Source organism: Ooceraea biroi, chromosome 5 (assembly GCF_003672135.1).
Source record: "Ooceraea biroi isolate clonal line C1 chromosome 5, Obir_v5.4, whole genome shotgun sequence".
In the NCBI taxonomy this organism is placed as follows: domain Eukaryota; kingdom Metazoa; phylum Arthropoda; class Insecta; order Hymenoptera; family Formicidae; genus Ooceraea; species Ooceraea biroi.
Genome location: NC_039510.1, coordinates 13,193,188 through 13,209,530, shown reverse-complemented (window position 1 = coordinate 13,209,530; position 16,343 = coordinate 13,193,188). Strand labels below are relative to the sequence as shown.

General features: G+C 40.5%; 1 protein-coding gene across 3 annotated transcripts in view; it reads left to right on the top strand.

Moving 5' to 3' along the window:
* The window catches only part of LOC105280996 (microtubule-associated protein futsch), a 282,442-nt gene that overhangs the window by 36,191 nt on the left and 229,908 nt on the right, over nucleotides 1–16,343 (top strand). For all 3 annotated transcript variants that reach the window (XM_020032260.2, XM_026969570.1, XM_026969569.1), the window contains exons 2-3: nucleotides 14,781–15,032; nucleotides 16,200–16,313. In XM_020032260.2, the coding sequence (XP_019887819.2) occupies nucleotides 14,781–15,032; nucleotides 16,200–16,313 (366 nt within the window). The remainder of the gene's footprint in view (nucleotides 1–14,780; nucleotides 15,033–16,199; nucleotides 16,314–16,343) is intronic.

The window sequence follows — 16,343 nt, the reverse complement described above, 5'->3', positions numbered from 1 at the left end:
GTCGAGGCACGTGGATAATAATTATATAACACGTAATTACTTACATTTAAGATAATGACTGTTTAATAATGATAGAGGAGAGCATAACGCACAAAGTGCGTTTGTAAACAACTTGATATTTTTATTTATGGAAATTGTAGAAATGATTATATGAGCATGTTACGGTAAATCTTAATAATTCAGTGATGATTAATTGGAGATGTAAAATTTAATTTGATGACTGATATTATTTAGTAAAAGGACACGACTCTTAGGTTAATTTTAATGATAGAGACCGACCGGGACAAAGAGGGCTTTTCCAGGGCGGTATTGTAATGTGAGGGCTCGATATAAATCTTTCCAGGGCTAAATTAGTAAGACAGTTGAGACGTTGCGCACCGTCCCTTTGAGTCGGCGGAGTTTTAGTTTTGGCCGTTTCATTGCAGCGCGTTGCGTCCTCGCGAAATTAATGAAAATGCCTATTATAATTATAACTGACAGCTCGATCGCGCGCATCGTCTACGTGTTACTTGAATGCGTGTTTACACGTCCGTTTTTCGTGCTATCATGTTAAAAATAACGAGCAACAATCCTCTGCCTCTGTTTTCCTCTCATGACGATTAAATATGCGTTAAACATGAACGCGTACACAGAAAAATGTAGATAGCGAGATGTTTGCAATTTCTTTAATGGACTTTTTCTATTTAATATTGTATGCATTTCTTAATGAAACAACTGGACGAATGAAGGTTTGATTGTGTGTGTGTGTTTTTATTATAACGAAATCTTTTCTAAGCAGCATACTATTTTCCAGTGTAATTATTTACAAAATTAATTTTAATAGATTCAACAACGTTTTGTACACTGTTATCTATTGCCGGGGAGAGTTTCGGAAATAGATGCGTCCGCGTTTGTAATAACAAATGTAGTAAAAGAATGTATATACATACCGATTTAAAGTCTCGATTAATCGATTGTATTAAATAAAGTTTTACAAGTTTTTTTAATTCTCGACATTCTGTTTAGCATTTGTTCCTAATCTAATATTTAATTTTATACAACATCCATTAAACAACCGCTCTATAATAAAAAGTAACAAATAAAACACATTATTTATTAATAAAAAACTACACGATGATCATTAATTTTCGCGGAAACGAGGAAATGCAGGCTGCACAAAATTACATCCGTGCTTTGAATTATCACCTGTACCACTTTCTTCAACACTGCTTCAAAATAAAAACCCTAAAACTCACACAACTATACATAAACTAATCCTAAACGTCAAAATATAACGTCCGAGCGAGTGAGAATGCCAGCAACAAATTCCCTCTGCATTATCCGAGCCCGTGGTGGAATACACGCAAAATCGAGCCATCCCACACACGCATGTCGCAGCGAAATCACACGACACTGCAATTCGGGCTGCAATATCCACTCGCTGTTTGACGAACATGTCTAGGGCACGTGCAATTCGCGTGCAATTTGCATAAGAGTAACGTCTCTCTTTACTCGTCCGGCGCGCTCGAGATTCTCGCGTCTCGCCGAGTGATTTACTCAGGGCGCCGGCTTCGCGCCCTTCTCGTAACGTGTAACGGGTGACACGGCCCAACCCCGTCGTCATCGTCGTGCTGTTATTTATCGTGAACAGGTGTGTACGTATGCACGGTACACCCAGTATCTGAGAAAACTCGCGCGGTCCGGCGAGCGCCCGGGTGAGCGAGCGTTAAAACGCGGCGCGGAATACGTGTTCGTGGTGATCGATTGCTCCCCAAAGCCTAGTTTCCACGAGCTTTTATTTATTTACGGGCGAACGCGATATATTCCGGATCGACGTCCGAATATATATGTATACGTGGCTACGTGGGAATGCCGAGGGGTACGTGCGATCGGTTTCCCTTGCGACGGAGTAATCGGCGACGCATAGATGCATATGTGTATCATGTACGTGTAGGTGTTATTCATGACATGCGCGTGTGTGCACAGTGTCGTGGACATAGGATAGTATATGAATGCAGAAGCGAGAATTGAGTTTACTCCTTCTGCTATGTTGAGAGATCATACCGAATAATTGGATTATGCGTGATCAATTAATTTAGTGGTTAATAGTTTGGGTATTGATTGGAGGGATAGCTTGTTTAGTAGATATTTTGAAGTACGGTCGTATACATTGATGTATATTCTGATTAAACTTTATGTTACTTAAATATATGTTATTTTAGATATAGCTGAGTGTCAGATAATTATTGTACATTTTTCAAGATATTTACGGAAAATTGACATCAGCATTTGATGAAGGCTTTTCCAGGATTCTAACTTTATTGTCGAAATTGCTCGGAAATTTCACGTTTACAGCATCGAAAATAGTCGCAATGATAAAGTTTCGCGTGCCAATACGTAAATTCACTCGGTTTGTTTTTCAAATGTCGACATATTTATGCATGTACGTAAATCATCTTTCCGTTTCTTGAAATCGCAGTAACGTCTTGAACGATACTTACGTTACCGTGTGGAATTAAATTCCGACAGAGCAATCGCGAGAGGAAAATCTCGACTACAGCAAATTGCTTGACAAATTCATTTAATTTAGATGGCTGATTGGTACAATGAAAGTTCTTCCTCTTTTTTTCCTTTGCTTCCGTGGCCCGGAAAATCCGATCGCCCATAGGGAGAAGGGAAATATTGTGCTATCGGCTTGAATGCCCTATATTACGGTTCCAGCTTGTTAAAGGGGTCCATATCCGATCTTACACGGCGGCCAACTTTTCGCCGATCGGTGTCACGAGTGTCTAAATATACGACGATCGAAGATGCAGTATCGATCGATATTTCTCCAAGTAGAATGACCTGCTTCCCCATTGCATCGCGTACGAACGATTTAAAAGCGCAGGTCGGATATTCCTATCTACCGCGACAGACTGTTGCCAGCGCGAAACTTTGGAAACGTCCTCGAAACGTTATGAGGAGAGTGCGAAAAATACATCAGATATTGAGACGCTCAATACTTGCACAGCTGTGCAGCTTTCATCGGCTGCGTGCGAAGATATTTTGTTTTCTGCCCGCACGATTGTTGCCTTCTGCGTTAGTCAAAGCGCATCAACTATATGAAAGATGTGTGTGTGCACGTGCTCCATGTGCTTGATATAAATTATCGATAATTTAATGATAATTTAATTTACTGAATAATCAAAGCAACTATTATGTTGTTTATGTTGAATATTCTTTTCTCTCTCTCTCTCTCTCTTCATTTATATACATTTATTCACTTATATATTCACTTTCGAGTAAAATATCGCATACTATATTGTTCAATTTCTGCTCTTTAATACAACTTCTTAAATGTTGTTAGTATATTATCCAGTAAATGATTAGTTTTTATCGCCACTCGGCACTTTTATAAAATCTTCCAACATGACTACCTGAAGAAGTAAAAATTCTCTGATGCTTTTCGTGAATTCGGCAACAATCGAAAGCCGGTCAGATACATCTGATGAATTTGGGGAACGCGTCCATCGACTCGCATCGGTGTGATACTCGCAGGACACCTGATATGTAATCGACTGCTTGAACGGGGCTGCTCGCCAGAGTTGAAACCGAGCGACCGACGCAAGGTCAGGCGGTGGCCTCCAACTTCCGGTGGTGGTATCTCCGCGTACACACAGGCACGTCGCCATACGTACGCAGGCGGAAAAGAGGGCACCCCCTCCCTCGCCGCCGCCACGCAGCCTATTCCTTTCCTCTACGTCCTTTCTCGTTGCTTCTCTCTCTTTCTCTCTTTTGCTTCGTCTCTCCTGCCGCCTCTCTCGTCCTCTTTCTCTTTCTCTTTCCTTGACGTCCACGAACCGTAAACACCAATGGGAACACACAATAAAACTCACAATAGCTCTGACAATGAGTACGTGCGTTGACAGCCAACAGATGACAGAGAGCCGTGGGTGATGTCGAAGTACCGACAGGCGGAAAAGCACTACAAGAGCACACAACTAGAAGTTCCAACTGGATTGGTATCAACATAGGCGGAAGGGGTGAATGGGTCCCTCCCCCCCGTTTTGGTGACGAACTATTGTTTCCGTGCGAATTCATATCCGAAGCAATTTTCCGAAGGGCTTCAGTGCATGTGGCGAAAATGCGTTCCGACTTCGTAGCCACGGCTGATTGGATTTTTCAACAATTATGCAGTTTTCTGTTCGTCCGCGTATTTCCGGTTGTCTTCTTTCCAATCGAGCTCTCCTCCGCATGAATGTAGCGTGTTTCATATTTCCGCGCACCAGCAATGCGGGCAGAGTGGTTCATGTTCAGAAAGGTTGACATTCGGGGAAGGAGTAATAGTTTAGAACAATAGGTGCGCTTTTTGTATATTCTCATTGTATGAAATTGCAGTAGAACACGTATATACAATACGTAAATTGCGCGGCGTCGTAATGGTAAATGCTGTCGACACTGTTCTAAAATAACGTTTATCGAGTTTTTCGGGTGACCTGTATATCACATTTTTCTCAGCGTATGGGATGCACTTCTTCCCATTTTTCTCTCAACAGACAGAAGAGTTTTTCAATTTCCACGATCACTCTGGCCCAGGTTTTACTCTTTGCCTCGTAGAAAATAATCTCTATATCGCCAAGTATAAATCTAATAAGTGAAACACGAAATCAACTCGGTAGCTCAGTCTCTTGATCAGTCCATGATACACTCCGCTTGATATAGCGCTTGATATAGCGTTGCTGTGTACGAATACAATTTATTACGAAATATCAATTTAACTCGTAAAGAGACGGGGTAGTAGTTGGCTTGCAGGTTTATAAATAGACTCCCATAATTGCTAGCTTCTGGCGTTTCGGTGCTTCCGGTTCACTGTCTCTCCGTGGGTCGTGATTCATGATGTAACGTGAATGTTACATACCCGTTATGTACCTTCTCGTTTCGCAGTCGAACTTTGATAGCGGCAGTCTCGCATGCATCGCGCAATCCGGCCCGCCTAAAAGCGCGCCGGGGAAAGAAATGGCTCTTTGCAGCACTTGCGCTCGCTTCTTCGTGCATTTTACCGCGCAACTACTCGCTACTGGCAAAGCAGGTCTAGAAAGAGGTCACCATCACTAGCCAACATTGCGCGGCTCTTGTCCTCGTGCTACCTTCGTCTCTCTCGGTGTCTTTCTCTATCTTTCTCTCTCTCTCTCTCTCTCTCTCTTTCTCTCTGCTTCTTCATTTCTGCCTCTCACTCGCTTGTTACCTCTCACGAAACTGCGCATATGTACGTATACACGCAACGTTGCGCTCACCGACGCGATTCTCTTCGTGCACTCTACAATCGAGCGCTCCGCTGCATGCGGCCTATTTTCACGAAGGAGTGCGAGCTTTGCGTCAGAAACGTGCACGCGGGAAAGTAGAGGGATGATGAATTGAAGAAGAAAGGAGAGAGAGATAGAGAGAGGGAGAGATTGAGAAAGATGAACAATTAGAATTTATAGGAATAATGTGAAAATGATAATAAGATTTGGTATTATGAGGATATTCGTGCACATATAGTTTAAAATTATCGGTCTATGTTGCATGATGATTTATAATGGATGGATAATATAGAATAATATATTATATCTGAAATGCATATATACATTTACGCGTTACATTCATTATCCGCATTAGCAATTGCTTAATAATAAGCACTAGTATATTTCTCTCTCTCACACGGCTATTATGCAATATATACAGGGTGTCCCGGGTTTTAACCGACAAACTGCGGGAGCATATTCTACTAGTGGAAATAAGAAAAAATTCTTATATCGAGTTTGCTTAGAAATGCTTTATTACAAAGTTATAAACCAATATTGAAAAGAAATATGAGATAAGTAACAACGGAACATAGTGTAGAATTTGGAAGGTCGAAGATGTTTATGTTACGTGTATTCACGTGTATTCATGTTCACTATGTTGAAACGATTCAGTATGATTGTTACTTTCACAACAGTAGCTGTTAGATTTCAATCGTCGTGTGAACTAGCAATTACTATCAGAATGCCAAAAGTGTTTTCAAATGAGGAATACACTGATATTCATTTCGTGTACGGATTCTGTGACGGAAATGCACGAGCTGCCGTACGAGAGTATCAACGTAGATTTCCTAACAGGAGAGTACCAGATAGATTTAAAGCAACGAATTACTAATTCAGTTACTGAGATGCAACAAAATTTTCAGGAATGTCGTACCGTAACAAATTCTGTACTACGTCGATGTCTAGCTTGTATCGATGTGCAAGGACAACATTTTGAAATGCGTCACTAAATCATTGCGTACATAATTTTTATTTTTGTGAAAAAATCCGTTGTTACGTATCTCATATTTCTTTTCAATATTGGTTTATAACTTTGTAATAAAGCATTTCTAAGCAAACTCGATATAAGAATTTTTTCTTATTTCCACTAGTAGAATATGCTCCCGCAGTTTGTCGGTTAAAACCCGGGACACCCTGTATATGTAAAATATAGATACGATACAAAGTCACACTTGATCAATATTACTGTCACCGTTTTTTACATTCTGCGTAAAACGGAATATATAGATTCATCAAATATTAGCGATACAGAAAGAGATGCCGAAGCCGAGAGAAGCATGAAAATTGCAGACGAGGAAGATATCAGGTACGCGAAAAGTAAAAAAAAATGTTCTTTTGCATAGAAGTATGCAATTTTTTCTTTTTCTCTCCCGTTCGCCTCTCTCTCTCTTTTTCCCTTTTCCCACTTTTTTTTCCTTTTCACTCGCTCAACCCTTTCCTTCGCTCTCTTTTCACGTACTCATCATTCCCAACGAAATAGAGCTCGCGTTTCATGCACGCACTCGTTCCTCTCGACGCATATGCGCGCGTGTCACTCTTTTCTCGCTTGAATGCGAGAACGCGCTCGCACGATGCGCTTCGCGCTCGCTCGATGCGCTTCGCACGGACTCTTGGCGGATTTACGCGTGCGAGGCACGCAACCGCGAGAGAGAGAAGCGAAAGAGAGCGCGCGCTTTTTATCCGATCGTCCATCCTCTCGTGCATTTCCTGCGCTACCCTTTCCCGAGAAAATACTGCCTGTCTCTTTCCGCCTTTTTTCCCCTCTTTATCTCCGCTCTCTTTCCTCTTTCCATCGCGACGAAAACGAAATCTCACCGGGCGACGAGATATATCTCCACTCTGCGACGCCGGGACTCCATTTCGGTCTCGTATGGAACGAGCGCGGCCTTTGTTCCCGGCAAAATGATGGAGATTTTTGTGTAAATAACCCGACGTGTATATACCGCGCTGAAAGCATTCTTCTGTTATCGTCGTTTCGACGCGCGCAGTTGCGTTCTGCTCCGTAAATTATAATCGACGTCGGCAGTGCGCGGTGCACTCGAATGCCACGAAATAAATACCTCGATTATTGCGAAACGGTGAATTACGGTCTATTACGGTAAATAGCGGCCTATAACGCAATCGATAATACACAACTGCATACCACTTGCCGAACATCTCAAAAAGCATATCTTAAGAACCGATATAAATACTGTAATAAAATATTTTTTACTTAAACTACGCAATTTTCTACTAAAATAAATTTCCCCACAAAAATGCGTTTGCTGACTTGACGTAATATTGACGATTGTTTCCGCGTTAAGAATTTGTTTATAAAAATATCGTACACAAACCGATGCAGAAATGTGCATTGTATTTGTTAACATTATTTGTTAACGTAATTTGTATTGTGTAAGTATTTGCTAACATGTATTCGACGCTCAGTGTAAAATTCAAAATTAGCAAAACCCTTACGTTAACGTAAACTCGAGGCAATCGGTCGGGAGCGTCAAGAAATCGTGAAAAATATCAGATGAATTGTGCATCGTCACTGATGTTCTCTTATGCACTCGAGAACTTTTACATAAGCGTACGCGATAAATAAGAGCAAACCTAACGACACAGTGAGAGATTCGGGACGATAACGGTTTATCGCCAGCATCACAGCACTGTCGAATAACTGTCAATCTTCTCTCTCTTTCTCTTTCTCTCGGCAGTGTGAAACGAAAGATTCTATGCGATTCAACGAGAATTCGCGTGCCCCCGGGAATTTGCTTCTCAGAAACTGTGAAAACTGCACAAAATCTTTGTCTATGAGCGGAAGAGAAAAAGAAGAAACATGAACCTGCGAATATGCCTTTTTTGTTAAATTAAATCATACCATTCGTTTGCTCGAGCTTTTTGCGTTTGAAACGATCGCGATGAGATGGATTTTCATTTCGTATTCCATAAGATTTTCTTCCCGAAATAATTCTGAAATATATTTCGCGTTATTTGTCACGCCGAGTGTATATTGACAGAGCAACGTGTAGACGTGTCGCTTCGGACACGTCGGAGAAATTTTTGTTCCACTTGTTGATTCGACTCGCAGGCACTCGAGTGCATGAGGCACACGTTGTTTTAACCAGATGAAGGTCTGTCGTTCGTTTTAATAACCTTGTTACACGGCGTTTTGCTATCTACGAACATTAATCGAATCATTTTCATTACCCGAAACGAATTGATTGAAAAGCTGGCTGCGTTCGCGCGATGTAACACGAGTATTTTTGTGAAAACTCGTTCGTGCCTCTAGCCGTTGTTTAAAATGTGCGTCGCGGCGTTTGACGATCGCGACGAATTAAATCGTGAAATTAAATCGCGCGCAGAAAGCGCACTGAACGAATTAAAATGCGTAATTTACGACGCACCGGTGAATTCGCGATCTCTTTATCGACAATGGCAATTCATTTGCATTTCCATCGGAAAAGTGTCGTGACTGTGCAACCTATTTTTGAATTGCCTGCCACAAACGTATCTTTGATATTCGACATTCCATATAAAAAATGTCATCAACGTGAATTAAGTCGCATAATTACCTGCGTATTTCAGCCTTCATTTTCGCTACGTTATGTTATCACTTTTGGAAAATCATTTGCCGGTCGCATTGCAGTTGCGTTTCTATTAACGATATGATTTATCTTTCATTGTCATCCATGACGTCATAGTCATGAATACATTTGCATGCACGAGAGGTAACATAGTGAGTAAGCATTAAAAACCAACGGAGTGGACAACTAGACAGACTGACGTGTCTCCAATCCTCCAATTTTGTATTTCATGATAAGCAAGCGTCGTTAAAGATTGCCTGCATATAGTTAGCGAAATGATTTCACGCGGGAAAGGTAAACTGATTCGCATTTTCCAAATGAATCACTCAAATGTAGAAAGTATTGTACATCATATAAACAAACTGCGATTGCAAAAGAAAGAGAATTGAATAGTAATAGAGTTGAGAATCGACGAGTGTGTATGACGAAAATAACTTGCATTTTAAAGTAACTTCTATAAATATCATTCTTATCACGAATGTAATGATTGAAATCGCGAAAGCACTGGAAACTTTTATTTCCTGCGTTACTAAAACTATGAGATTTACGCGCAACCCGTACGGAGTGTAACATAATCAAGTTATCATGCAGATCAATATTGCAGGTCAGGTCGCTTATTTCTTATTTTAGTTTTTCCTGGGTACGGACTATGTAACAGAAAAGAACAAGTACCCAAGCTATCTTCAAGCAATTATTCAGACAAATAATAACGTTAAAATATTCAATGGCTTTAAGATTATTTACTAACATTCAAAATCCATACATATTCATTAAGCGAATTCTGAGTGTTTCTGCCATGACAATTTATTAATTAATTTTTGTTTCTTAAAAATCTAGCTTATAATTAAAAAGGTGAATTGATATATTTTAGATTTTAATTATATTGTAGATTATTATAAATTTTAATTATATTAATTATATTGATGTAGAATTAATTATAGATTCTAATTAATTATAAAAAAAATAAAATGTATCAGAGAAATTGCAATATCTGTTCCTTCCTTTCTCTGCACATCTTGGTGATACTTGTTGCTGCGAGTTCTTAGGTTCCTCATATGATTTCACATCATGGAGTGATTTGATATTAAGAGCGTAGTAAAATACCCTCGTCTCTCCTCTCACTGCTAAGAGAGTCTCGACACAACGTATAATAATAAAAGGTTTTCACCAGGCGCGAACGATCGCACGTCCGCTCCTTTATTTTTACGTGTCGGTATTTAGCGCCGTTATTCGTTTAGCGCGCACTACGCCGCATTATCGCGTGTATCGGATAATTATTGTATATTATGTTATTACACCATTGCGACGTAAACGTTTTATTATACTGTACATTCTGATTTATAACATTCCAACGCTACACGACCTCATTAGGCAACTTTCACGTTGTTCATTGATGCTTGGCTAACGCGAGCGTTCTCGTTGCAGACCAGAACGATGGCTCCGCTCATTAATCCAGAAATATGATCAATTTGCTAATCAAACATAAGCGACATTAGATCTCGTTTAAGTGACTGTGTTCTCCATGAGATCCAGGATTGTCAAACTTGTGCCAGGCTTTTGTGTACAAGTCTTCCTGCTCTGTTCTATCCGTTACTGTTATTACTATCGTTGTTATTTATCCGACACTGCCGAATGCTGGCGATGATTAGTAGAACGAAGCCGCCCAGTTCCTAATCTACTTCTGGAACATGTACGGGTCTGGTACCACACTGAGCTGCTCGCGAGTGGGAGAGAGCGAGGAAAGGGCTGAGGGGGGCAGAACGTCGCAACGGGAAAGTAGGGGAGTTTAGCTGCGGTGGAGGGAGATCATTCGTCCATGGTCGTAGGAGAAGGTTGTGGTAGGTCGTGACGACAAAATGGCCGACCTGATGGTTGCCTGGGAGACCATCTGGGCGGTGCTTTGCGTTCGCCGGGGGCGGAGCCTAGCAGCCTTGGCGGCCATTATGGTCCTCCGCTCCGAGAGGTATTGCCCTCTGGTAAGCATCCCCCGAAACCAACTGCGATACCGGGAACATCGCCACCACCCCCGGAGTCCGCCAGGGATGCGGATGGCCGAGCGATCGTCCTTGCGCTTTGGGGTTCTTGCACGCCTGGATAGTCCTGGGATTACTGAGGTCGTCCTCATGAAACTTCCCGCCTGAAAGCTGACCTCTTGGTTTGCTCGAGTTCATCCCGAGAGTGATGCTGCGTTGCTTGAACAAAGCTTATCTCTGTTGAGGGTTGATCACATTTCTTTTTTCATTGACTTAACGGATTTCTTCAGCGGATTGCTGAAGGCAATCCGGCAATGGTGGTCACCATTCCAAAAAAGTAGGGAATGACAGTTCTCCGTTCGTCAATGTCCGTGCAGGTAGGGATTACATCAAACGTTGGCATTAGCGGAGTTTTTTTACTTGTGTAAGTTTTTAGGAAGATTAGTCAAAGTTATCGTTTTTAAAAAATGAGGGTAATGGTTGTTTCAAGACCTATTATCGTCGTCTATGAGCAATAGAGTTTGAACATTGGTATATTACTATATATATCGTGTTAATAATTTTGTTTCATTCACTCTCTCTCGTCTGGCCTATCTACAAAATTAGTGAAAGTTATTATGCTATAATAACTGACTATAAAGTAGTGAGCAATCAAAATATGTACTATGTAATATAGTTTATTACCTTCATTATTCAAACGAAATGAGAGATAATGATTTTCTTATTACCACAGTAGACGCGCAATGCATTGCTCGCATCGATCGGTCTACACGAATGAAGTTTTCATCACGCGCCGTTAGAATCCCAAGGCAAACTTTGACTCTGTTAAAACCCGGATAATAGCATGCGTTATACCCAATCATTTGCAAATATAATGTAGTCATAGAACCTTTGCAGTATCGCAAGATAAAATAATTGTCTGCTCCCGTACACTGATTAATTATAGAGTGGAGACTCGTAAAGGAAGCGTAAGCCAAGCCTATAATTTCATGCAATATCAAAGAGACCGTTAAGTTCAACAAAAAGTCCCACCCAGTAAAACCACTATAACGATATTCGCCCGTAAGCGTTTAAAAACGGATTGGCAGTATACGAGCAACAAGATTGACAATCCTCGAAATTGTCATTCTTGCAATTTTCCAGTTCACTGTTAATATCTGCGACAGCCGCCGGCGCACAGTGGGGTATTTGTCCGATTTAGCTGGCCAAAAGTCACTTTCGTTAAATCTGTTCTAGACATAAACAAATTGCTATCTGGTAAAGATAAATAGTTAGAGAGTTAATAATATGCCATTTTTGCTTCTTGCAACGTTGCTATGCAACGATTCTATCAATCAGAATTGGAGCATCTGTAACAGTAAAACGTATGTTTCTTCGGCGTTCTTGAGATAACCGATTTTCAAAAGTTGTATCTTTACAGTTGAAAGTGATTAATTATGGATAATCTTAAAGCAGATTGAAAAATATCATGTTTAGGTTAATTATAAAGTCAATTTTAATATAACTAGAAGGAATTTATCATACTTCAGGGTACGTCCCGGCATTTATATTTATATTAATATAAAGAGAAAGGTCTTATGTTTATAATAATAGAAAGAATAGCCGCGGAATCTCGCGGTTATTCTTTTTATTGTTATAAACATAAGATCATTATACGATATTATAATTGATTGTGTTTTATATATTGTAGAATAAAACACTACAGATGACATTTTCCAATTAAATTGCAGGACCATCCGGGGTCAAAATATTAACTCGAACAAAAATATTTAACATCATACAACAGTGCGAAAAATCAAGTATTAATGAGAAATTGGAATTTGTTGAAAAACAAAAGACTTTTGGCCAGCTAAATCGGACAAATACCCCACTGTGCGGCGTTTCGACGTGAATTCTTAATAAACCGGAAGGAGCCGCCTCCTTCCCTACGTCCGGGTGGCATCTTTGATGCGCGAGCAATTTGAGCAAGGACGCGGGCAACGCGGGCGAAGAAATACGAAAGAGATTCCTGAAGACGGATTACAATTCTTGACATAACCCCGGCGATACCCCGCCGAATTGCGTGCCGGAAGTAGCGCCATTAAACGCGAAGCGGGGCGCACGCGTGCGAGATTGCGTTATTATTAATCATCCATGTATCGTTTACGAGGCACGGCGCGCCGCGTTTCTCCCAGCAATTATTAACGGCTGTTGCGCTCGTAGATATTTACTTATTAATTAACCGATTAACGTTTCGCAATTATGCGCCGTCACGCTCCGCTCGCGTACCCGGAAACCGCGCCCCCCCCCCCTCGCTTGCTTGCCAACCTCATGTTTCTTGCGCGTTCGATTAATAATGACCGGTCGTCGAATTATTGGTGCCACGGTACGGAGAAAACCAAGTCCGAGTCCGAGTAACTCATTTTTTTCAGCGATACCGATTAATCTCTTATAGCCACGCAGATTCAGACTTGTTGTTTTATTACGGAGAACCTGAGACCACTGCAAATGCGTTGAAGTATAATTATGTAATGACTGCATCGAGTCATTGCCTGAATTTACGGAAATTCCACGATATCTCTTTGAATATTTTTATTTCAGTGATATTTTACTCCGAGAGAGAAGCCTGTTTTTTAATTTTCTTTATTTTCATACGAATCGCCTATTTGTCGGCCATGCCTGAAACAATGGAACCGGAGTGCTTTATTGTATGTCTCGCACGCGGTTAATTACAGCACATTGCGAATCACACGCACTGGACGTACACCTGAACGAAGTATTTGCATTTGCGACGCGGCGATTTCTACGAGCGCGTATCGCTCGTAAATGTTGATTTATCAATTAATTGGCTGACACACCGTGACCGCATCGAGTCACGCGCTCCCCTTACGATTACGATGACCCCTGCGTACAGAGAGGGTATCGCAGGGTGTCCCAAGCATGGTATCTGCATTTCGTCGTTCTGTTTAACGTCGAAAATTACCTATGGGTGAAAGCACGACCGAGATATTTATTTAATTATTTTTTGACTAAAGTAGGGCATGCGCGGGGACTGCGGAACACGAAACGACCATTCGTCACTGGATTTGAATCTGGTCGCGTTGACAAAGCCCGAGAGTAAACCGAGCATGCCGATCCTACCACATCCCGGCAGTCCTGACCCTTCGTTATCCTGACAGCCTGCACTTTCCGCCCCAAGCCGGGGGATATGAATAATACATATTAATTGCGCCATTCCCATGTACCTCCCATTTCTCCGCGTGTATTATACGGCGTACACGAGACAATCCATCGGCCACGCCATTCGTTGCGTGCCTTTCTGGAGAATCGAGCGAGAGACTCGATAACGCATTATGGCACGCGTGAATATCGCGATAATAGACACCGATAATTAACTCGACGGTTGTTACTCGGATGGCTGAGGAAGAGGCCCGCCCCGTGCATCGCATGATAACCGCTCATCGTCGAGAGCAATTTAATCCTTAACCCCTCCGCGATTCCGCGGAATAAATAGAATCTACACGGATTTCATCCCGTACATAGCACCTGCTATTTTGAAAACCTCCAATTAACAACAGACCCTCGTGGGCATACATTGTTGCGTCACCTAAAACCTAAAAGCACCAATCGTTCTCGTAATTCTGCTTATCGAAGAAACTATTCGCGCGCAGGGAATCAAATATTCTCTCTTTGCTTGTTCGAAGATTGTTCGAAGTGTGCAATTTTTCTGCGTTTATCAGTCTTGGAGACATTAGTATAAATTTTTATCAATTATGATTATAGAATAACTTGAGAAAAATGAACATTCGTTTATATCGAAAGTACTGCTATCGATTTCGAAAGTAAGCTTCTTTAAAATAAATTCTAAAATTTATTATAGAAGTTCGTATGTTATTAATTATTTTAATAGATAATATGCATCTGTTATACATATATTCGATATCGTATGCTTACAGATTCTGGTAGAATACGACGACGTGGAGTGGCAGAGGAGGGAGTGGCTGTCGCCACACAGGGATGCGGTGTTCTCTTTTTTTCTCATTGAACGCGGTCTCTACTGGGCTGAACGACCTGACCCCAAGCACGCCAGTCTCATCCCCATCGATCATCACAATCACGCGAACAATAATCACCATCAGCACCGCATTAACGGGAAACCACTCAGAGGTGCCACGGCGGTCGCCGACACTGTTGCTTGGCCAGCACTCGTAAGCATAATTAAACTCTTACAAATAATGTATTAGTAAATCCGTTTTCGACGACTTTGATTAATCTGCTTGCTTTTAACGTCAAGTCAACGGTCACTTTGCCACACGAGCAGTCGTTATACTTTAATGTTATTTTTTATGTATATTTTATGAGTTAAAGAATATATAGATTTAAACTCCCTCTCGAATGTTAAGAAAGATAGACATTTTTTACTTCATTATTTATTCCAGTTTCTTCTTCATCAACTTGATTTTAAATAGCTAAAGAATTAATAGAACGTATAAGAAATTTATGACACGCTATAAATGAGTTTCCATATGCATTATTTCAGTTCTTTTTTTTGCTCGCATTCACAATATATTATAAATTACATTAAAAACTTTTCAACCTTCTGGATATTACGTAAATCGTAGAGATTATGCGGCAACGGATTTCCATCAGACTCGCGCAAACAATGTGCGTGAAATTTCGGCGGTAATCTGTCACGTATAACTCTCTACGCATTATACACAGAAATTGTTACGGGTTGTATCATTTTTAATGCAAATCTTCCATATTTTATCGATGATAATTGAGGAATGCTCCCGATTCCATTCGAATATTAATTCGTTCGTGGTTAATTAATGAAATACCGGATTTTCCATTCTCGTTGAATAAATTTTACGATCGACACAATTCGATCGGCATTAAACAGATCGCTGCGTTTCATTTGCTTGGCTTTTTGAAAAATTTTTATGCTTCGATTGAGCAAGTTTAATTACATCGTAAAGATCCACTGATGCAAAAATTATATATTTATGTAATATTAAGTTTTTATGCAGTTTTTTATAGCGAGACTCTAAAATTGAGACTAAAATGCTATAAAACTCACAAAAGGAAACCATTGTAACAATTAATATTATTAGCTTTGTTTCTATTTTTTAAATAACAATTGATTTTGTGTTTAAATTGAGTACATATCAGGTCAGACAATTTTTCTGGAAAATTCTATGCTTTTTTAAAAAATATTAATAATATTAAAATATATCTCTGTTATCCAAATACGGCAGATGGTTATTTGGCTTTTATCATATTTAGTTATTGATTTTTAGTTACTGTTCTTTCATGAGAACTTTCACGAGAACGGTTGCATAATCATGCATTGAGATTCACACGCTTATTTCCAGACCTTCTATCCTCTCGTGGCACGTGCCGAGTTGCACGAAGACGCCATGCCGATCGAGTTTATGCAAGATCGCAAACTGGACTTCGTCGACTACTCGAAGCTGAAACCGTTCACCGTAAGTATCACAAATTAGATTCTATTGTTC